The sequence below is a fragment of the Scyliorhinus canicula genome, chromosome 7, assembly GCF_902713615.1.
Source record: "Scyliorhinus canicula chromosome 7, sScyCan1.1, whole genome shotgun sequence".
In the NCBI taxonomy this organism is placed as follows: domain Eukaryota; kingdom Metazoa; phylum Chordata; class Chondrichthyes; order Carcharhiniformes; family Scyliorhinidae; genus Scyliorhinus; species Scyliorhinus canicula.
In genome coordinates this window covers 51905806-51929764 of record NC_052152.1, presented here as the reverse complement: position 1 = coordinate 51929764, position 23959 = coordinate 51905806, and the positions used below count along the sequence as shown (strand labels likewise).

The 23959-nt window shown below is 45.0% G+C and overlaps 1 protein-coding gene and 1 long non-coding RNA gene across 2 annotated transcripts in view; one reads left to right on the top strand and one right to left on the bottom strand.

Moving 5' to 3' along the window:
* Positions 1 to 23959, top strand: part of LOC119968962 (immunoglobulin superfamily member 3-like) — a 237936-nt gene that overhangs the window by 87634 nt on the left and 126343 nt on the right. The window contains exon 2 of the mRNA XM_038802017.1: positions 1163 to 1540. Within this exon, the coding sequence (XP_038657945.1) occupies positions 1163 to 1540 (378 nt within the window). The remainder of the gene's footprint in view (positions 1 to 1162; positions 1541 to 23959) is intronic.
* On the bottom strand, positions 1103 to 10480 carry LOC119968963. The gene is made up of 3 exons (XR_005461270.1): positions 10352 to 10480; positions 4351 to 4438; positions 1103 to 1312 (listed from the first exon to the last, which is right to left on the bottom strand). It is a non-coding gene; the product is annotated as an uncharacterized LOC119968963 (long non-coding RNA).

Below are 23959 nucleotides of genomic sequence, written 5' to 3'. Positions count from 1 at the left end.
GAAACCTGTGCACTGCCTGCAAAGTTTGAACGATCAATATTTGGCATCTACTTTATTTTTTAGGGAAAAGTCTGTTACAAAATTCATATTTATATGGGTTGAATTTCTGTTGGGATTTTCAGTCATCTGCCATAACTTGGAGAAAGATGCATGGACCAGAGGAACGAGCATAAATCCTGTCAGAAATTCAGGAACAGTTTTCTTACTCTCATCATCTTGACGTGATCCTCATTCAACCGGGAACACTTCCTTCTCTTAGCAAAACCTCAATTCAATAGCCAGAGAGCTCAGACCATGACACAAATGCAGCATCAATAATCAGACAAATTTTGCCTTTTGTGATTGCACTTCATTTATTTCTATTATTTTATCAGCTGTTGTAATAAAATAATCTTAATTCAAATAAACCAGTCAATCTCTTGTGGTAGTTAAAAATCATAATTCCCTCTCTTTAACCGCTTGGTGGCAAATGCCATGGTCATGGCATGAGCAAAAGGCCCCATGTTTCTGGCCTGTCCAGTTAGGCAACCTCAGCCAGAACACCATAGAGAGCACTACATCTAGTGTTATCCCTGTGCTTTGGAGGAGAAATTGAACTAGTATTCTCACTCCTAATTGCTGTGTCGTGACTCCTGGAAAGTGCAGTAGGCTGGGCCTCAAATAAGGCCAGAATCTGGCTCTGCTGTAACAGCCTCTTGTGGCTAAATATTGCACTAACACTTATTACCACAGTAAGAAGTCTTACAACACCAGGTTAAAGTCCAACAGGTTTGTTTCAAACACGAGCTTGCGGAGCACGGCTCCTTCTTCAGGTGAGCCATTCACCTGAAGAAGGAGCCGTGCTCCGAAAGCTCGTGTTTGAAACAAACCTGTTGGACTTTAACCTGGTGTTGTAAGACTTCTTACTGTGCTCACCCCAGTCCAACGCCGGCATCTCCACATCATGACTTATTACCACGACCAACATATGAAGAATGCTGTATTGGGTGAGACCTTCAATTGCGGTTTGTGGTGATGGAATCCTGTCTCAATGAGAAAGTGTGCCATCAGGAGAGGAGAAGAGGGCAGCTGTGGGAAGAGGGAGAGAGTATTCTGCATATGTGGATTGCTTCTGAGGAATATCCTAACTTCTAACCATATACATTTTTAATTCATCTTGCAGGCATGTGTGCTGCTCAAAGACATGTCCAAGTGCAGGACGGCCCCCTGGTCAGAGCAGAAGGATACCATATAACCATTTGGTGTAATGTGTCCGGATATTCAGGTTCCACACAGCAGAACTTTGAGTGGTCCATCTATCTGCCTTCCGCACCTGAAAGACAAATCCAGATAGTCAGCACGAATGATCCTGACTACCCATATGCTGTGTTTGGAGGCAGAGTACGGAATAAGGAGGTCTACATTGAAAGGATTGATGGCGACTCTGCATTGTTGCACATTACCAACCTACAACTGGGAGATACAGGGGAATATGAATGTCACACTCCTAACACAGAATCAACCTACTGGGGATCCTACAATGCCAAGGGGAATCTGACAGGTGAGTGATCCTTGCCTTTGCACTTGATTGTCTTTCCTAATGTGGATGTGTAGCAGGTAATGACAGAGCAACATCAAATGTGCAACATTCCTTTGAAGAAGCAACGGGACTTTAATAACAATGTGAGGCTGTAATTATTTCACAGAATTTTCAGGTTTATATAGATGCACATTTCTTACGATGAAGATAGTTTAAAACAAGACCACTTGCAGACTTGAAATTTAAAGTGACCGTGAATTTTTCCATTAGGTCTCTGGTTGTAGTTTTGCAGAAGTTTATTATTGGAACTTTAACTGGGTATTAAAGTAGGTTTCTGTTTTCTTATGGTGTCTGTACTCATGCTTCACTAAAATATAAATTATGGGCAGGTCTCTCTTTAAAACTGATCCCAGGTGCGATGCATTATTTAAAACACTTAGTTACAGTAGTATTTCACATGCCAAAGCTCTGAATAATGTGCTTCATCTGGGCCATTTTTATAGAAGAAGGTGTCTCTAATGTGAAAAACATGTCAAGCTTCAAGAACGATGTCACTACTTGCAGTGAAGAAAATGTAACGTTCGAAAAATGTGCTTCAGTTTCACACAGATGCACACTTGAGAAATCTCCATTTGTGCAACATTAACAAAGAGTTTAATTTAGTATGAATAATGTTTGATTGCTTCTGGGTTCAATGAATTTCCACTCCCATTCTACACCAATTGGTTTCCTTTTAATTTGAGAATTTGATGCTTCGCCTATTTGGATTGTTCTGAAACTAATATTTTTATTGAAGGTTTTCCATTTAACCACAAGGCACAATAAATTTCCAAAATCTAGTACAGTACAGAGTGATTATTATTCCACCTATACATGAAGAAAAGACCAACAAAATCTCATACAAATGGTTCAGGTTATCGATCGTTATAATCATCGTAGTCAGCGTCTCCTTTCATACGGATAATGAAAAGATACCAGAAAGAGTGGGGGGCTCTCAAGATAACAGAATAAAGCCATGAGCACATGGCACCATGTGCACCCTCCTCCACAGCACAACAAAAAACAGAGCTACACAATGTACGGGATCCCTTAGCGGGTAAAATACAACCAATCAGGACCTAACTCAGCATCCCAAGACCTCCAAGCAATGAAAGTATCCTCCAGGAAAGGGGGAACCACAGGATATCAGTACGAGACGTGTCCTGGCATACTCTCGTATACAGGCCAGTAAGCCGAGGATTCTTACGCCATGCCACGACTCACTACACAACAGACCTCACTCCTCCTGAGCCAAATTAGAGGCACCGTTCAAGCCCCACCATCACTGGAAAACTTGATCCATTTTCCACCAAGGAAATCCTACTGACAAGGAGAAAAAAGATCTCAAGACACCCATCAACAGGATATCTCGGGAGGGACACGATTCTCCTCCCCCCAAGATAAAAGAGACCCCCCTCAATTAAATAGAGCAAATTGGAGCATGCATCAGCACCTCACCTATCCAGCTGAAGAAAGGAAACCCCAGAGAGAGAGGAACACCAGGATTAGCCAATAGACATCAAACATGATCTAGCAATTTGCACTTTCACAGAAAGGATGCCAGGAACAGAACAACCTAGCCCCACCCCTCACGCCAGGGGATCCAAAGCCTCAAGAAGGAGGACAGTCCAGGAGTCCCAATATAAGATCTTTGGAGAGGGGTGACATACTCCTGTATCCAGCCAACTGAAGAAAGACTCTGACAATACTGACCTGAAGCACTCTGATCCTGTAGCCAACAGGATACCACATCCCCAGGTGATCCAAATCTCGAGGAGAGTAGTCCAGAAGCTCCCTGAAGGAAATATCTCGGGGGATGGTCACCTACTCCCCTGTCCTGCGTACCCTCCACCTGACTCGGATAAACACAGTAACTTTTGCCCTAACCTACTCAATAAAATGTAAGTAGGATCAATGGCATATTATAATAGGGGCCGACAGGACAAGGATATTCACATCACTCTTATAAATCAAACAGAATTTGATAATTCTATTGTGTTTATTTCTCAACATTCTTAAATTCCACCCCAGGAGGGAAATCTGGTCTTAAAAATATGGAATGTTTTCAAGTACAGAAAGACATCATTTGGCCCATTGTAACTGTCTGTATTGTATTAAGCTTCCCTAAAGTACCAAGAACTGTGATGCTTTAGCAGCCTTTGCAGTTCCAACTGGTATAGTGGAACCAGGGGGCGAAACAACTGTTATGTGATTTTGCGGTCTGCCATCTCAGCAAAGCCACAAGATAAAGGAATAATTCAGGAGGCCTAGGACTCGATGCTTCCAAATGGATGTATTCCCAACTTTACTATTCCATCTCCTCCCATATACACACTGAAACAAGATGACTGATTCTGTATTTGGTCTTGCAAAACTGGCGTAGTACCCTGATTTTTCAGGAACTTTAACTTCCATTGCAAGTGAGTGCTCTGGATTACTAAATGTCACCTGAAACAATGTGATGTTCGGTATAAAGGCAGCACAGTGATTAGTATTGCTGCATCACAGCGCCAGGGACCCAGGCTCAATTCCAGACTTGGTGATTGCGTGTGTGGAGCTTGTACGTTCTCCCCGTGTCTGCCTGGGTTCATCCGGATTCTCTGGTTTCCTCCCGCAGTACAAAGACGTGCAGGTTAGGTTACAGAGTTACGGGAATAGGACGGGGTGGATGGGGAAGTGGATATGGGTAGGGTGCTCTTTCAGAGGATTAATGCAGACTTGATGGGCCGAATGGCCTCCTTCTGCACTGTAAAAGTTCTATGATTTGAAAAATAAGGACATGTAAAGATCACCTGGTTGTTCAACTTGTCCACACAGTTGTGTTGCTTTGTGTATCATGATATAGCCACGTCTCACTTCACCCCAGAGCCATGTAATCTTCTATGAGAGAGACAAAACCAGCTTTTTAAAAAATCAGGTCAATTAAAGGAATAAAATGCAGAAGATATCTCTCTAACTCTCCTGACCCCGACTCCCCTTCTGCTTTTAGCAGATCGAATCTAGCCTAAGAGAGGATGATGCTGGCACAGATTAATGTGATAAAGTACCTCCTCTTCTTATCATCTCCATCCCAGTCAGAAACAGATCCAGCTCAGGCTGGAAGGAAGCTAGTGAATCAGCATTCACAGCACTAGCTATTAGCCTGTTTCAGAAGTTATTATTCTCGGAGGACAGAACCACCTTCTGACATCTAACATAGATTTAGCCTCGCGTAGTTTGAAACTATGATCCTTTTTGGTCCTTCCTAACCTATTTAGTTGAAGCATACTGTCAATGCAAATGCCGTCTAGTTCGTTCATCATCGAATAAACTTCAATTAGATCACCCCTCAGTCAGACGGTAGAGAAGTCAAGCTTTTTGTGCTTATTTAGATACCTAAGGGGCGGAATTCTCCCCTACCCGGCGGGGCAGGGGGTCCCGGCGTAGCAGAGTGGCGCCAACCACTCCGGCGTCGGGCCTCCCCAAAGATGCGGAATTCTCCACACCTTTAGGGGCTAGGCCCGCGCCGGAGTTGTTGGCGCCATGCCGACTGGCGGCAAAACTGGCGCCGACGGCCGCTGCCTAGCGTCGGGGCTGGTCAAAAGGCCTTCGCCGGTTTGCGCATACGCCGGTGCGTCAGCGGCCGCTGACGTCACCACCGGCGCATGCGCGGTAAGGGGGGTCACTTCCGCCTCCGCCATGGTGGAGGCCGTGGCGGCGGCGGAAGAAAAAGAGTGCCCCCACGGCACTGGCCAGCCCACCGATCGGTGGGCCCCGATCGCGGGCCAGGCCACCGTGGGGGCACCCCCCGGGGTCCGATCGCCCCGCGCCCACCCCCCAGGACCTCGGGGGCCCGCTCACGCCGCCAATCCTGCCGCCACCAGAGGTGGTTGAAACCACGTCGGCGGGAGAGGCCTGTCAGCGGCGGGACTTCGGCCCATCGTGGGCCGGAGAATCGCCAAGGGGCACGCCGATCGGCGGGGCGCGATTCCCGTTCCCACCGATTCCCGGGTGGTGGAGAATTCCGGCCACGGCGGGGGCGGAATTTACGCCGGCCCCAGGCGATTCTCCAACCCTGTGGGGGATCGGAGAATTCTGCCCAAGATACTTTAAATGTTTAGTTCAGTTGGCTGGACAGCTGGTTCGTGATGCAGAACAGGGCCAACAGCCCAGATCCAATTTACGTACTGGGTGAGTTTATTCATAAAGGTCTCGCTTTCTCAGCGTTGCCCCTCACCTGAGGTGTGGTGATCCTCGGGTTAAATCACCACCAGTCCGCTCTTGCCCTTAAAGGGTAAAGCAGCCTGTGGTCATCTGGGACTATGGCGCTTTTGTAAGCATGAAAGAGTCCACATGGTGTAGTTCAAAGATACTTAGTTTATTTACAATCCCTATTATATACATCACACGGTAGATCACAACTGGGGCTGCCTTGCTGATGCCTAACTGGCTGGCTTTATATACCCTGCAACTATGCATTGTTTAGAGGTCCCCCTCCCCTTTAACGGAGGAGCTCATATTCTGCAAGGTCCACAGGGAAGTTAATTGTTCCCACCCTGTAAGGTACTTGCAGGTTGTAACTGGTGACTACTTTATACTTGAAAGTGGGAATTAATCATGTGACCTTCCTCTGCACATTGCTTAAAGCCTTAATATCATCCATCCTTTGAAGAAACCAAGAGCAGCATTTTAATGGAGACCCAATCAAAGCCTCACAAGGATAAAATAGTATGTTTTGCAGTGTATTTTCCTGTAAGTATACCTTAGCATGGCAATGTTAATGTAAGCCTACTCGTGACACTAATAAAGATTATTATTACCCTGTTTACCCTCGCTATTTCTTCATGGTTTTAGTCAAGAAACTTTAGCGATTTATACACTCTCTTTTTTTTCTTTCTCCACCAATTTTTATACTTTTCCCTGAATATATTCAGCATTTACCTTTATCACATATAAAGCACTGTACTTTCTAAAGTGAACATCAATTATCGGTTGAGGGCCCAATGTCCTGTGCATCTAGATCCACTTGTAACGTCCAGCATTGTCTGCAGTCCTGACATTTGTACAAATCTTGATATAATCTTCAAACATGGAGATCATTCCCCACCCCCTACATCTAGAATGTTAATTAAGATAGTAATGGTCCTAACATGGCACTGCAGTGAACAGTTTCCAAGCAGATCCAAGATGATGTATAACAACTTTCTGCTGCTGGCTTTCAGCCAGTTCCTAATCCATGACATTACTTCAACAGTAATACCTGACACCTCAATCTTATAGAGAAGCCTCTAATGTTGTATATTATCAAAAACCTCTTGAAGGAACATTTGGGTGTGGCAGAACCCTCAGCGAAATTCAACGGTCTAATACCAATTTTATGCCTGAAGGACAAGTGGTCTGAAGTGGAATTTTGACACTGGTGTGTTCTTTTTGAAAAAGATTGCTTATCCACTTATAGATGCTCCTGTGAATGTCTATGGATTTTAGTATAGATAGTGTAAGACTCTGTGTAAGACTTTGTGGAAGTTAAAGTAAGCAATAACATGGATATTTTCATTATCTTGTTCTGTTTATGACATCTTAAAATGTGTCAGGAACATTTGTTAAGCAAAGTGTTCCCCTCCTGAATTCCACTTATTAAACTACTTTTTTTTGCAAAAATATACTTTATTCGTAAGATATCTGAAAGAACATTACAAAAATTTCAAAGTGGCCATCACTCAGTGTATATTATTCAGGTTCTTTACATACATCATGTTGCACAGAGGTGCAATACAATCAAAAAAATGTTACTGATATTTCAATGCTCATTACATATGGTGCAAATAAATTTAAGTTGTCTACTATGATGAATGCAGGATTTTAGAGATATTGGATTAGAAATGTTTGGCAATGTAAGGGTTATCAGCCTGGGTTACAGTATGTTTAGACATGGGCAGCACAGTGGCGCAGTGGGTTAGCCCTGCAGCCTCACAGCGCCGAGGTCACAGGTTCGATCCTGGCTCTGGGTCACTGTCCGTGTGGAGTTTGCACATTCTCCCCGTGTTTGCGTGTTTTTCGCCCCCACAACCCAGAGATGTGCAGACTAGGTGGATTGGCCATGCTAAATTGCCCCTTAATTGGAAAAAATGAATTGGGTACACTAAATTGATAAAAAATAAGAACAAAAGTATCTTTAGACCAAAAGTAAAACATTTTGCTCTAACGATAGGATAGTTAAAATGATTAATAGTGTTTAGAGCAATGCTAATGCTGAGGGCGAAGCTGAAACAAACTAATTGAAGCAGTTTTTTTAAGACACCCAGCCAGAGTCTGCAGGGGTTTTAACATGAGCCAAATCTGTTCTGGAAAGCATGTATTACTCTGCACCATTGGGATGTGGGATGGATTGAGAGCTGTATGTTTTTTTTCTTGTTGTTTAATTGGGAATCGAGATAATAAATAAGAGTATTGTATTTACTGTATTGAGTAGTATTGTTTAAGGGGTCATTGTAAGCTATGTTCAAGTGTGATGTTAAAGAGTTTAATAGTGTGTTAATAATAATGTTTTGTTTTAACACACTAAATCCCTAATTCTTCGTGCAATCAAACCTGGAACTAAATATTTTTTTGACAGTTTTACAAGATAAACTAAAATATTGGGGTTTAAATCCAGTACCTAGCCACTGATGGGGTCCAGTCTGGGATTGTAATACTGCATAGAACAGGTCGCACTCCGACATGCTCCCATACTTTTGTGATACATGTAATATTCACTGTATACATTCAATATGAGTCATATAGCCTGAGGGGGTTCTATATAATTCCCACTCCCCTCAGTTCACTATGGCTGAAAGGTTTAGACCGTGACCTTTCCCCAAAGTGCATCTGTGGCAGCTGCCCCAAGCTTTAGTGCATTCCTTTTTTTTTCTTTTTTCTAAAAATAAATTAAGAGTACCCAATTATTTGTTTTTCCAATGATGGGGCAATTTAGTGTGGTCAATCCACCTAACCTGCCCATCTTTCGGTTGTGGGGGTGAAACCCACGCAGACACGGGAGAATGTGCAAACTCCACACAGACAATAACCCAGGGCCAGGAGTCGAACCTGGGTCCTCAGTGCCGTGAAGCTGCAGTGCTAATCACTGTGCCAGTAACCACTGTGCCACGTGCCACCCAGCTTTAGTGCATTCCTCAGCAAGTAGTCCTGGGCATTGGAAAGTACCAGTCTGCAACAGTCGGTCAGGGACAACTCGTTGTACTGGAAAACCAACAAGTTTCATGCAGAGAAAGGAGTGTCATTCACCGAGTTGGATTTTGTTTATTGTTACGTGTGCCGAGGTACAGTGAAAAGTATTTTTCTGTGAGCAGCTCAACAGATCATTAAGTACATGAAAAGAAAATACATAATAGGGCAACACAAGGTACACAATGTAACTACATAAACATCGGTATCGGGTGAAGCATACAGGGGTGTAGTGTTAATCAGGTCACTCCATTCAAGGGTTGTTTAGGAGTCTGGTAACAGCAGGGAAGAAGCTGTTTTTGAGTCTGTTCGTGCGTGACTTTTGTATCTCCTGCCCGATTTGAAGAAGTTCACGACCCAACAGCAACAGTTGATATTTGTCTTGGTGTGCATCCCTGGAAACAATCTAGAGTACAGAGTCCTGCATCACAGATCGGCTTGGGATGAAACTCGACAAAAACAAACACCTCTCCCCAGGCCTTCTTTGCAACCTCTATACAAATCATCACCAGATCCTTAGTACACTCTAGTTTCCATTAATTGACCCAAAATTGATATAAAGAATATGTAGCACCCCTTTTAAGTATGATAGTTTGTGGGCAGATAGCTTACAAGCCATATTAGAAGTTATTCCCCTGGTGTTGGTTCTGCTAAAGGTGGTCTTTCTTCCATTGTGCCGCAATGAAAATTAATTATTTTAATTGTAAAAGCACCCAAAGTCATATTCGTGTTGCAATTTGATTGGTGCCTGAGGCAGCCTGACTTTACATGCAATGATGTGATATAAATGAGGCAACTCTAACCCTTCCAGCAAGAAGAAGATTTATTTTTTCCTTGTGTACTGCTCTCGGTGAGCACTCTCAGTCAACACCAACAGTGCCACAGGCTGCAATTTTCTTCTGCTTCCACTCAACCTCTCATGGAGGCATTAATGTGTTCTTGTTTTAAATTGAGAGCCTGGGGAAGGTGCATCACCAACAAAGTTAAATTCATGGCCCAAAAATTGGTCAAGCCAGCTCAGAATATCGAATCATATCAAAAGGTTGGAGAAATGAGAGTGCATTCCTTCCTACATTTCATTTCAGCATTACACTCAAGTCTAGTTTGGAAAATGTGCTAGAAACCTTAACTGCCCTCAGATTGAATTAATCACCACTAGGGGTTTCTGCTAATTTTGCCCATTTGCAGGGCTTCGAAGATACTTTTAAAAAGAAGCTGCCATTATATTTGGGTGCAAGAACACTGACTTTGTACAATATAACTCGTAATTGGTTCTATGTTGTGTTTTAAAATTAATTTTCAGTCATTTAAAATCAAATTCCTCACAGGCAGTGGGCTGGATTCGTTGATAAAAAATGGTTTCTTACTTCAACAATATTAATTTATCTGTGTGCTCAAATATATTGAGGAACATTTTTCAGAGCAAATTTTTTCTTCTGTTATTATGTTCCAAATCACTGCCTGATTGCATAGATTCATGGAAGTTATATACTCGGGAGGCAAATGAGTCGGAAAGAAAAATGGAGAAGCAACAAAAAAAAAATCAGTTCTCAAAACTGGCGCATTTTTTGCGTGTCGTTTTTTTATTACCTCTGATCCTCTGAAATGTACTCCACTGTGTAATTGTGATGTATTCCAAAACATTAGCAGAGTCGACATATTGCAGAACCACTTCTGGTATAAGTGAAGAGGAAACGCTAACAGCTGACGTAGTTGCCATTTATAGATGAGGTCTATAAAGCGACAGACTAACCATTTCCTGTAAATTGCACAGAGACAGCTGTCTACTCCTGTTGTCTGTGCAATTGCCTGCACTGTAGTCATGAGCTTTCTTTGATTAGATCGTTGTCTTGGCTGTCAATGGAAGCTGTTGCATTGTACATAAAAGATCACATTTCCCACTCCATCTTTTGCAAAATTAAAAATGGAGCCACAGAAAATTCTACCTAATTTAACAATTTGTCAGTGAAACCTGCCAAACACTGCCCAGGGCAGATGACATCTCACACAATATAACAGGTATCAAATGTTAGCTGTAGAGCAAGCTTTGTGTTTGTACAATCACTAACAAGAATCTATGCATCACTGTGCAGTGCTAACATTGCAGTGTCCTGCCAGCCCTATTATCTGTCACATGTGTCCTCCAACCCAGCCGATACTGTTCGGAACTTCTCAATGTTCCCCCTCTCCAGTCCTCTGTGTAATGATTCTTACCATAGGCTTATAGGCAGTATCAAGCCTCCATTTCTTAGTCAATTGGCAATTGTGCATGAAGGGGAGTGTCCAGTGGGTTAGACAACTGCAGGTGGCGTCACAAATAAGCTCAGTCTTGCTCCGAACAAATTCTACATACAGTAGAATTTGGCTGGAAATTGTGAGGGAAATTCCCTTTTTAAAATCATACCCTCCGCAGCCAGGACTGGGTGAGGCCATGCCTCCATATATCTTTTTATGATAATAATAATCTTTATTATTGTCACAAATAGGCTTACATTAACACTGCAATGAAGTTACTGTGAAAATCCCATAGTCGCCACATTCCGGCGCCTGTTCGGGTACACGGAGAATTCAGAATGTCCAATTCACCTGACAAGCACGTCTTTCGGGACTTATGGAAGGAAACTGGAGTGCCCGGAGGAAACTCACGCAGACACTGCGAGAACATGCAGACTCCGCACAGACAGTGACCCAAGCCAGGAATCGTACCTGGGACCCTGGCGCAGTGAAGCAACAATGCTAACCACTGTGCTACCCTGCCACCCAGATTATGACCAACTAACAGTTCACAGCAGACTTAGAATCTGAGCACAAAGACCATGGTGGGTTTTCACTGTGAGGAACTGAGTCATAAAGACCAGGAGAAATATTAGTTTGATCCCCGGTTTGTGCTGAGCAAACGTTAGTGTGCTGAGTTTGATGGAGCAGCAGCTAGAGTGCGATGATGAGCCTCCGAGACCCTAGCTTTAGAGGAGAAGCCAGGCATCTGATCGTGAGCTAGTGATACTTGCTGGGGATGCATGTTTGTAAACATCATGTGAGGGCAAAATCAGGCTAAATCAGGCTAAGGTGCAATACCTTTAAAGTTAACAGCCTGGTGACTTTCATTGTCAAAAATCATCCATGAAGTATATGAAAACAACAAGCAGCTTTCAGTTGGCTGGACAGCTGGTGTGTAATGCAGAGCGAGGCCAACAGCGTGGGTTCAATTCCTGTACCGGTTGAGGTTTTTCATGAAGGCCCCGCCTTCTTGGCCTTGCCCCCCCCAGCCTAAGGTGTGGTAATCCTCAGATTAAATGACCACCAGTCAGCTCTCCCCCTCAATAGGGGATATCAGCCTATGGTCATCTGGACTACGGCAACTTTACTTGCTTTAATAGGCCCAGTGGAGCGGCACAGTAGCATAGTGGTTAGCACTGTTGCTTCACAGCGCCAGGGTCCGGGGTTCAGTTCCTGCTTGGGTCACTCTGAGTGGAGTCTGCACGTTCTCCCCGTGCCTGCGTGGGTTTCCTCTGGCTGCTCCGGTTTTCACCCACTCTACCCGAACAGGCACCGCAGTGCGGCGACTAGGATTTTCCCAGTAACATGACTGCAGTGTTAATGTAAGCCTACTTCTGACAATAATAAACACTTTTATTATTAACAAAGAGACAAATGCCTTGAGGAAGGGAAGCAAAGAAGAAAGACATGGAGCTTACTTTTCTGTTTACCCACAGAGACATCGAAGGCATGACTCTGACTAATAATCTTTTCAAATATTCAAAGCATCTGCTTTGCAATCAATGTAAGCAGCTCTGTCAGGGAGGCCGCATTCCTCTCTTTCCAGTCATTCTTTTTCTTTTTAACTCTTTTATGTTGACCATTCAGAGGTAATTCCTCCGCCAGTACGACAAACTCCAGGGGAAGCATATATAAGTCGACATTGCAATCTTTTTATGTTGGCAAAAAATTCTGCAAATAAGTCTCTGCTTGGTGCCACAAATTTCTGAATTTTGTGGGTGGAGCTGATACAGAATTGAAGTTAAATCTTGCTCTTGGTGTTGAAAGTTGAGTAGAGCAGGGAAATCCAATACTTATGACTGGAAATGAATCCTGGGCTCAGTTTTAATTCAAACCCATCTGTCCTTAAAGGCAGCAGAGGCCGAGCATTTCCAGTTAGCATTATTTCAATACCAGAAGTGATCCATTTAAAATAAATAGGTAATCACTTCCGATGGAGGAAAACGCATTGATGACATTAACTTCCCCTGGTGACTGAGGGTTATGCATTCCCAGTTCTATGTCTGATTTGCCATTTTTCTTCTTTTTATCTAAAATTATTCTAATCGTGAATAGTCTCAACTTCGGTGCGTTTTCGAAGATAAAGCCTGATCACCCTTTTATATATCTTCCTGTTGATTTTAAAACAAAGCATTGACCCTGATTATGTGAGGGAGCAGAATGAATATGGGCTTTTGGGCAGATCTGATCCCTAAAGTATCCTGAATATAGGAATGCAGGAACTGGAGTTGGCCGTTCGGCCACACGGACCCGATGAGCCATTCCATTCAATCTTGGCTGTTGTGTACTTCAACATCAGCGCTGGATTTTCCAATTGATGGGTGGTAGAATGTTCCCACATGAGTAAAAGAAGTTACAATATCTGCCGCAGTTCATTTCTCCGGCGATTGGTTTGAGACGTATTTCTGAATTCACTCTGGGGGCATAGAAGATATTCAAGGGTGGCACGGTGGCACAGTGTTTAGCACTGCTGCCTCACAGCTCCATGGTTCCAGGTTCAATTCTGGCCTCGGGTGACTGTGTGGAGTTTGCACTTTCTCCCCATGTTTGCGTGGGTTTCCTCCGGGTGCTCCAGTTTCCTCCCACTGTTCAAAGATGTGCAGGTTAGGTGGGGTTACTGGATTACGGGGATAACATGGAGGCATGGAGGCTCTTTCCAAGGGCCAGTGCAGACTCGATGGCCCGAATAGCCTCCTGCACTGTATATTCACCTGACTCATGATTAATCACCTGAAGTGTTTGTTGGATAACACTGACCATTAGGAACATTAGATATCACTGACCATTAGGAACATTAGATATCACTGAACATTAGGAACATTATATATCACTGACCATTAGGAACATTAGATATCACTGACCATTAGAAACATTATATATCACTGACCATTAGGAACATTATATATCACTGACCATTAGGAACATTAGATATCACTGACCATTAGGACGTTGTGCACGAGGCACTTCACTGCGGTCGCCACCCTCACATGTTGGCTTCGGTGCCACACGTTGCCGGCAACATCTCCTACACTCTTAGCCTCTGGTACTCCTTCAGTAGGCTATGGATCTGCTGGAGTGTCGCTGACATCTCCTTCTAAATGTCCCGGCTGCCCCTTAACGTCTTCATCAGCTCCCGGTAACCCTTTATCAGAGGCTCATCATCAGGCTGGGACCTAGCTGGGTCCTGGGATCCAGCAGACCTCCAACTCCTGTCTCACCTGGGGGTTCCTGCCTCCACCTGATGTACTTCAGCAGCTGTGTGGTGCTCACCAGATTGTGCCCCAGAAGCCTGACCACTAACATTTCCCACCGAGGTGTGTGTATCTGTGCTGGGGGAGGGTGGAGATGACAGCTGTGCCGTACTATTACGGTGGCATCCTCTGAGCTCTCCGTGTTCTCCTGGGAGGCTGGAGAGGGTGCCACCCGGGATGGGCTGGCGCCATCGGCTGGAGGACCTGCGGGAGAATGGACATGTGGTCAGTGGGAGGGATGGGTCAGTCAGTGAAGCAATAACAACTCATGTTTGACAGGTCCTTTGGGTGAGGCCCGGTGGTTCCTCATCTTTGTGGCATCCATGTTGGTGACGGCTCTGTCCTTGGCCACACTGGTCACCTCCAGGGCAGGCTCCTCAAAGGTGGTGAGGATCCTGATGTCTAGCACACCACCGCCAGTCTTGGCCCTCTCCCAAAGATTGTGGGAGAGCTTTTCCTGAGGAGACACAGAGGGGCATTGTTAGCCACATAGGTGGTTCACAGTGGTGGGAGGGGTAGTGGTGTGAATAAGGGTTTGGGGGTGGTTGAAGGAGGAGGGGGTAGATACTCGCGTTGGTGAGGGTGGAGGCTGGAAGTGTGGGGGCATTGGTGTCTACTCACACGTGCTACCTGGTGTAAGTCATTGACAGTCCTCCTGATGACACTCCCGGTGCTCACAGCCAGTCACCTCATCCCAGGCAGCTGGCTGCCCTATGGCTGACTTCCCTGGACCCATGAGGGAACAGGATATCCCTCAAGGCCTCCATGGCGTCAAGCAGCCTCCACAGGTCAGCGTCCCCAAATCGTTAGGCCGGTCTCCTCGACGGTACTGTTGCGAGCTGGCTGGGGTTGCTGAGCATTTGAAATGAAATCGCTTATTGTCACAAGTAGGCTTGGAACGAAGTTACTGTGAAAAGCCCCTAGTCTCCACATTCCGGGGCCTGTTCGGGGAGGCTGGTACGGGAATTGAATCGTGCTGCTGGCCTGCCTGGGTCTGCTTTCAAAGCCAGCGATTTAGCCCTGTGCTAAACATCCCCATTTGCAGCTTAAGTGCTGCTTGCCCTTGTAAGGGGGGGGGTGGCGGTGAGCGGGGCAGCAATGGTGAGCGCAGTGCCGGCGAATCAGCTGGCGAGCCTTCATTTGCAGAGAGAAGCCCATGAGGCCTCGTTAAGCGGACCAATTATCGTTGAATAGCCTTGCCAGCCTCGCAGAGCCGAGCGCCAGGAAGCTCGTGGCAATTCCAGCACGCTATCACACTTAGAAATCTTTCCGGAGAATCGTGCTCCATCGACTTCTGAATCCTAGTAAGCCCTGCTTGATCCCTGGCCTGAATGGCTGTCATAAATAATACAGTGGGTTAGGGTTTGGTGGGTTGAGGCCTAGGTCATAATTGGGGGAGACCTTTATTGCTGCATTAGATCCTGTTCTTGTCGCACTTTGAATTCTATTCTGAATTTTTGCACTCAGGGTGGATGTTAAATTTCATGACACTATTTGAAGAAGAGCAGGCCATTTACCTAGTGCCTTAGCGAACAAGCTTCTTAAATCAGAATGTTTAATTGGATACTCGCTCATTTGCTGAACTCCTGCCCAGAAAGATCCAATCCTGGTGCCATCACAACCCTGGATTGGGTTGGCTGGAATGTCAACCTCATCATCAAACTAACTGCTTCCCCAAACAAAGAAAAATCAAATTCGTTCTTTCTGGGGCCTTATTTTGTACAAAATTAGCTGCTGTGTCGGCACGGTGGCGCAGTGATTAGCACTGCTGCCTCATGGCGCCGAGGACCTGGGTTCAGTCCCGACCTCGGGTCACTGTCTGTGTGGGGTATGCACATTCTCCCCGTGTCTGGGTGGGTCTTACCCCTACAACCCAAAGATGTTCAGGGTAGGTGGATTGGCCACGCTAAATTGCCTCTTAATTGGGAAAATAAGAATTGGGTACTTTGTGATCGCACATGTGACAGTGACTGCACTTCCAAAAATTACTCATTGAGTGCAATTATATAACTGTATGTCCTTTCTCTTCTCACCGTAAGGACATTTGCTTACAAATTAAAATGCAAACTTGGGAAGCCCACTTCCCACCCACCCACACAACACACCCAACCCCATGCACTGTCACCTGGTGAAAGCAGCTGTTTGTATGGAAGTGAATTGGACAAGGTTCCAGTTCTGATCCTTATTCTGCCTTGAGCTAGTTGATCTCAGGTGACAGGATGCTACACTTTGCCCTAATGCCCACTTACAATAAGCTATGTTTCCTAACCCAGTGAGTCTAGCTTGAAAGTGGGCAATGGGGTACAAGCGCATGAACAGGCTAGGATTTAGTCAAACATCCAGCCAGCAATCATTGTCTAAACTCACACTTGATAAGAGAGTGTTGTAGGTGCAGATAGATCCTTTATTCCCACATGAGATTCATGGGGAGGGGGCGCTGATAGAATAATGGGTCAGGGAAAGATATCAAGAACTGGGATAAAGACTTTGTGGTTACCTATTACCATCACCTTTGCAGATACACAGATGGATTGTACATTTTAGAGCTATATGAAACTGCTGTATATCGCCACTTGACTAAATTGATTTGAAAATCCACTGAAATTTGTAACCAGCTGGAATGTATACAACAGAATAAAGCCTCTGTGGATACTTTACAATTATTTTGAAATCCAGCTTTCCTAAGCTCATTAAAGCTGTTTTCGTGTTTGAACTAGAGTAAGACATCAGCCCAATGTTGTTTCACAGGATGATTTGAAACCTTTTTAATTTATCTGTTGTTCAGATTGCTAAGTATATAGGTCAAGCGATCAGTGCCATTGTCAGTGTATGTTGAGATTAACAGTAATGTATGAGAATTTGTTTAATATCATCAACCCAGTTGGTAGCATTGTACTATACCTGATGAGGACTGGAAAGGCTCTGCTGCTTGAGTGCCAAATTCTAATCTCGCGGTATTGGATAAAATGCTGAAATAAACAAGTATCCAGAGTTGGCTGGGCTTTTCCATTAGTGTTCCCAAAGTGAAAATAAGCAGTGGAGACATTGAAGAGGCATGTGTTCTGTGTTTTGACCGGGCCAATAAAACCATTCTTCTCTGTTGATTGCACAGTGTTTGGTGCCATTTGCAATGCCTCAGATACTGAACCAATCTGTGCGTGTACGCAACAAGACCTGCACAACATCAGGCTTGGGCTGATAAGCGGCAAGTAACATTTGTGCTACAGGTGCCAGGCAATGACCACCTCCAAAGAGAGAGAATCTAATCATCTCCCCTTGAAGTTTAACAACATCGATTTTGCATGTCGCCCTTTGATATTCAGCAGTATCACAGTCGCTGAAACCTCCACCATCAACATCCTGGGGGATTGACCAGAAACCTAACTGGACCAGCCACATTAGTAACCACAAGAGCAGGTCATAGGCTTGGAATTCTACAGTGAATAACTAAACTCCAGACTTCCCAAAACTCTTCCAACATCTGCAAGTCATGTTTGTACGAAATGCTCTCAATTTCCAGAATCAGTGAGCTCTAACAACATTTAAGAAACTTGACATCAGCCAGGCCAAAGCAGCCCACTTGATTAACCCATTCATCACCTTAAATGTTCTTTCCACCTGGACAACACATGTACCATCTACAAGGTGCGCTGCGGAAACTTCTTCAGCAGGATCTTCCAAACCCATGTCCTCAATTCGAAGAATAAGCCAATTAGGGGTCAGCAAGAATTGATGGCCTTGCCTATGACACTCTCATCCTATGAATTAATTTTTTAATACTTTCCAGTGTCATCCAGCTGTGTGAGATGGCCCTCAATCTATCCAGTTGGAGCCACCAAATGACCTGCAATGTCTTATCTTCCCCTTCCTGTACCATTGCCTCTGGAGTCCCCAAGAATCTATCTTTGGTACTCTCCAATTTCTCTGCACCTTGACACATCAGCTAAAAATACAACATCAGATTTCATGTGTATGCTCGTGACAGCCCGTTCTATCTCACCACCATGTCACCTAACCCCTCCACTATACCTGATTGTGTCAGCTGCCATTTCTCCAGGAGTATAAATTGTTGTGATCATTTAAAATTTGGCATTCTTGTGTCTGTGCTGATGCGTGCAAGACAAAAAGATTTGGTAACATGTCTCCCTTTTCAACAATATTCAGACTGTTTTTCTAGTACTGGATGAACAGAAATTTCACCGAGCAAAATATTGGGAAGACTGAAGTCATTGTCTTCTGTCCCATTGGAAACACCATTACCACGTCACACACTCCACCGCTCTCTCAGGCAGCTGTCTGAAAATGCACCAGACCATTTGCAAACCTTTTTTCATTTTCAACTTCAGGTAACAATGCGTGATTCTGCCCTTGCTTCAATTCATTTTCTGAAACCATCATTCATGCCTCTGGGCCCAATGATTCCAGTGCATTCCTGGTTTACCTACATTTTACTCCACATAAACCTGAGGTCATTCAAAGCTCTGCTCACATCCTAACTCTTGTTGACTGCCACCGCTGTCCTCGATAATCCATTTTGACTCCTAGCCTGACAACGGCCCAATTTTAAATTCCCATCCTTGTTATTCAAGTCCCTCCATGGCCTTCAACTTCCCTATCTATAACCTCTCCAGCCCTACAACCTTTGCGATGCCTGCAGTCCTCCAATTTTGGTCTCTTGCACATCCCTGATTTTAATGGCTCCAACTTGACAACTATACCCTCTGCTGCCTAGGCCGTAATCTCTGGAATTCCCTCCATAAACCTTCAGCCTCTCTACCTTTCACTCTTCCTTTCAGATGCTTCTGAAAGCCTACTGCTCTGACAAAGCTTTAGGTCATCTGTCAGTTATCTCCTTATCTGGTTTGGCACCACGTTTTGTTCGAACATACTCCTGTGAGGTTCCTTAGGATGTTTGACTACGTTAAAGGCACCTTATGGGTTGTAAATTATTGTTCAAGAGAACTGTGCAGCCATGCCTTTTTAAAGTCAATTCAGAGCCATGGTTAGTGAGGGTTAGTGGGGGGGGGGGGTCCTTCACGATGGCCAGGCCCACGATTAGGGCCACCGATCAGCCAGAGCTGCTTGGAGCACTCCGGGGCCCTGCAAGCCCCCTTAAAAATGAAGAATCACCACGGACTTTCTAGAAAAATCCAGAGTGATTCATGCCAGTTTTGTTGTGGGCGTGGGGACATAGCCCCATTGTTGGAGAATCCGGCCCCATGTTTTCCTTGAATTTAAGCTCCACCATCTTTTTGGCTGTTTCAATGCTTTGATAGATAGCTGAGCTTCTGGCTGAATTCAAAAGACGTAGACCTGGATTCTTCCGCCCCGCCCGCCGCAAGATTGCCATGGGTGCGATGCGGACAATGGGAAAGTCCGTTGCTTTCTGGCCGCGCCTGCCTTGCGACCTGAGAATCCCACCCATAGGACACGAATCTCCAATTTTGAAACTGAATGCTCCTGCCAACGGAGAATCAGGACTGTGTACTGCTGGGTGGCACGTGGTGCAGTGGTTAGCACTGGGACTATGGTGCTGAGGACCTGAGTTCTCCCAGTGAGCCAGAGGGGAGACAGCCAGAGTGAGACACAGCGAAGAGTGAGTTTGGGAATTTGAAGCTAGGTGGGAATTGAATCGGTAAGACTGTTCCTTTTTAAATTTCAGAAATTTAAATTAATCCAGAATTCTGCAGGTTAACAATGGCTGCCCCACCCACTCACATAACTGGTTGGCAGTTAAGTGTCAGTCACCTTAAACTACTTTAATCTAAAAGCTGGGGGGGGGGGGGGGGGAGGGGGAGTCAACTCAGGCCAATTTAAAAAGAGCAATTTTAACTAATTCCCAGCGAGTTCTCCCAGTGAGTCAGAGAAGACACAGCCAGAGTGAGACACAGCGAAGAGTGAGTTTGGGAATTTGAAGCTAGGTGTGGAGGAGGTGCTTTTTATCCTTGGTAAGTGACTGGTAAGTAGTTTCTCTTTTCATTTGTATATTTATTTATTTTTTCTTTCGTTTTTTGGAATTGTAGTTGTATAAGTTAACTTAAGGTTTGGGACATGGCAGGAGATCTCAGACCTGTGTCATGCTACTCGTGTGCAATGTAGGAGCTCAGGGACTTGGTCCACTGTCCCTGGCTCCTTCATATGCAAGAAGTGTGTCCAGTTGCAGCTCCTGTTAGACCGCTTGACAGCTCTGGAGCTGCGGATGGACTCACTTTGGAGCATCCGCGGCGCTGAGGACGCCGTGCGTAGCGCATTTAGCGAGTTGGTCACACCGCTGGTGAAAGTTACTGAGGGATATAGAAAATGGGTGACCAAAAGACAGAGCAAGAGTAGGAAGGCAGTGCAGGTGTCCCCTGCAGTCATCTCCCTGCAAAACAGATATACCTCTTTGGATACTGTTGAGGGAGATGGCTCACCAGGGGAAGGCAGCAGCAGCCAGGTTCATGGCACCGTGGCTGGCTCTGCTGTGCAGCAGGGCAGGAAGAAGAATGGCAGGGCTATAGTGATAGGGGACTCGATCGTAAGGGGAATAGACAGGTGGTTCTGTGGACGCAATCGGGGATCCAGGATAGGTATGTTGCCTCCCTGGTGCAAGGGTCAAGGATGTCTCAGAGCGGCTGCGGGACATTGTTGGGGGGGGGGGGGGGAATGGAGAGGGTGAACAGCCAGCTGTTGTGGTGCACATAGGCACCAACGATATAGGTAAAACATGGGATGAGGTCCTCCAAGCTGAATTCAGGGAGATAACAGTTAAAATAAAAAGTAGGACCTCAGAGGTAGTAATCTCAGGATTGCTACCAGTCCCACGAGCTAGTCAGAGTAGGAATGTCAGGATAGATAGGATGAAAGCGTGGCTCGAGAGATGGTGCAAAAAGGAGGGATTCAAATTCCTGGAGCATTGGAACCGGTTCTGTGGGAGGTGGGATGTAGTAATCCACGGGAGGCAGGAGTTCCCTCACCACACCAATATTTATTTACAATAACGATATTGCAGGAGCAGCTACAAACAGTGCTGCCAGCAGTCCAGTCAACTTAAGACTGATCACCAAAGCCTACACAGGTGATTATATGGGCCCCCTCAACGAGCTATCATTGAGGGAGCTCATACTCCAATTAGCCAATTACATGGGCCCAGTACAAACTGGATGGTAAGCACCTGGGCAGGACTGGAATTGATGTTCTAGGGGTGGGGGCTGTTTTCTAGACCTGTTGGGGAGGGTTTAAACCATATATGTCAAACTCAAGGCCCGCGGGCCAAATCCGGCCCGCGGTGGAATTATCTTTGGCCCGCGAGATAATATCAAAGAACGTTTTTTTTAAATTTAGATTAGCCAATTTTTTTTCCAATTAAGGGGCAATTTAGCGTGGCCAATCCACCTACTCTGCAGATTTTTGGGTTGTGGGGGCGAAACCCACGCAGACACGGGGAGAACGTGCAAACTCCACACGGACAGTGACCCAGAGCCGGGATCGAACCTGGGACCTCAGCGCCGTGAGGCGGTTGTGCTAACCACTAGGCCACCGTGCTGCCCTAATAATATCTAATTACTATTAAAGCTGGCGCCAGCAATTGAAGCGCCTATGGCGTATGATATGGCTGATGCCGAGTTTATTCAGGTATAGTGTGAATCACAAAGTGTTGGCCTGTGGAAAAATGTTTTCATTAGAAATTACTCTGGAAAAGCTCCAGATAAAGCAATAAGAAATAAATGCAACTAATTTTTTTATTTATTTAATATTTAATGTTGTTTTTATAGGCAATAACCTAAGCTTTATTAGTTCCAGGTTCAATAAGTTCATTTCAATAAGTTTTGCAAAAAACATTGAACCAGTCCGGCCCTCGACTTGTCCCGATTTTTAAATTTTGGCCCACGGTGTATTTGAGTTTGACACCCCTGGTTTAAACTAATGTGGCAGGGGGTTGGGATCCAATGTCGGAAGTAAACGGGGGCAGAAACAAAAAGCAGTAAGGGGGAAAGTGTAAGGCAGAGAAGTCATAGTCAAAAATCAAAAATGGCCACAGTACAGGGTACAGTGACTGAGGAGAGTGTGAAAAGGGAGGTGGCCAATGCAGGATTGAGGGTGTTGTACTTAAATGCGCGCAGTATACGGAACAAGGTAAATTAGCTTGTTGCGCACATTGAAATTGACCGGTACGATATTGGGCATCACAGAGATGTGGCTGCAAAGAGATCAGGGCTGGGATCTAAATATCCAAGGATATATGTCCTATCGAAAGCACAGGCAGATGGGCAAAGGGGGCGGGGTTGCATTGTTCATAAGGAATGAGGTTAAATCGATAGCAAGGAGCGATATAGGATCAGAAGGCATAGAATTTCAGTGGGTAGAGTTGAAGAATCGCAAAGGTAAAAAGACCCTGATGGGAGTTATGTACAGGTCCCCGAAAAGTAGTCAGGATGTGGGGCAGAAAATAAATCAGGAGATAGAAAAGGCATGGAAAAAAGGCAATATTACAATAATCATGGGGCACTTCAATATGCAGGTGGGCTGGGAAAATCAGGTTGGTAGTAGATCCGAAGAAATGAAATTTGTGGAATGTCTAAGTTTTTTTTGGAGCAGCTTGTGTCAGAGCCTACTAGGGAACAGGCAATTCTGGATTTGGTGATGTGTAATGAGGCAGACTTGATTAGGGAACTTAAGATAAAGGAACCCTTAGGGAGCAGTGACCACAATATGATAGAATTTATCCTGCAGTTTGAGAGGGAGAAGTTGCAATCAGATGTAACAGTATTACAATTAAATAAGGGTAACTACAAAGGCAAGAGGGAGGAGTTGACCAAAATTGATTGGAAAAGGAGCCTAGCAGGGAAGACAGTGAAACAGCAATGGCAGGAGTTTTGGAGGGTTATTAGGGAGGCACAACAGAAATTTATCCCAAGGAGGAGGAAACATGCTGAGGGGAGGACAAGGCATCCATGCTGACGAAGGATGTCAAGGACACCATAAAGGCTAAGGAAAAAGCACACAAAGTGGCGAGGATTAGTGGGTAATGAGAGGATTGGGAAGCCTTTAAAAGCGAGCAGAGGACAACTAAAAAAGCAATAAGGGGGAGAAGATGAAGTACAAGTGCAAGCTAGCTAGTAATATAAAGGAAGATAGGAAGAGATTTTTTTCAATATATAAAAGGTAAGAGAGAGGCAAAAATAGACATTGGACCACTAGAAAATGTGGCTGGAGAAGTAATAATAGGAATTAAAGAAATGGTAGACAAACTGAAGTTACTTTGCATCAGTCTTCGCGGTGGAAGATACCAGTGGGATTCCAGGGCTCCAGGAGATCCAGGGGGCAGAGGTGAGTGCAGTGGCCATTATTAAGGAGAAGGTTCTGGGGAAACTGAAAGGTCTGAAGGTGGATACATCACCTGGACCGGATGGACTACACCCCAGCGTCCTAAAAGAGATATTGTGGAGGCATTAGTGATGATCTTTCAGGAATCACTGAAGGCAGGAAGGGTCCTAGAGGACTGGAAGGTTGCTAATGTAACAGCACTGTTTAAGAAGGGAGGGAGGCAGGAGACGGGAAATTATTGGCCAGTTAGCCTGACTTTGGTCATTGGTAAGATTTTAGAGTCTGTTATTAAAGATGAGATCGCGAAGCACTTGGAAGTCCATGGTAAAATAGGACTGAGGCAGCTCAGCTTTGTCAAAGGGAG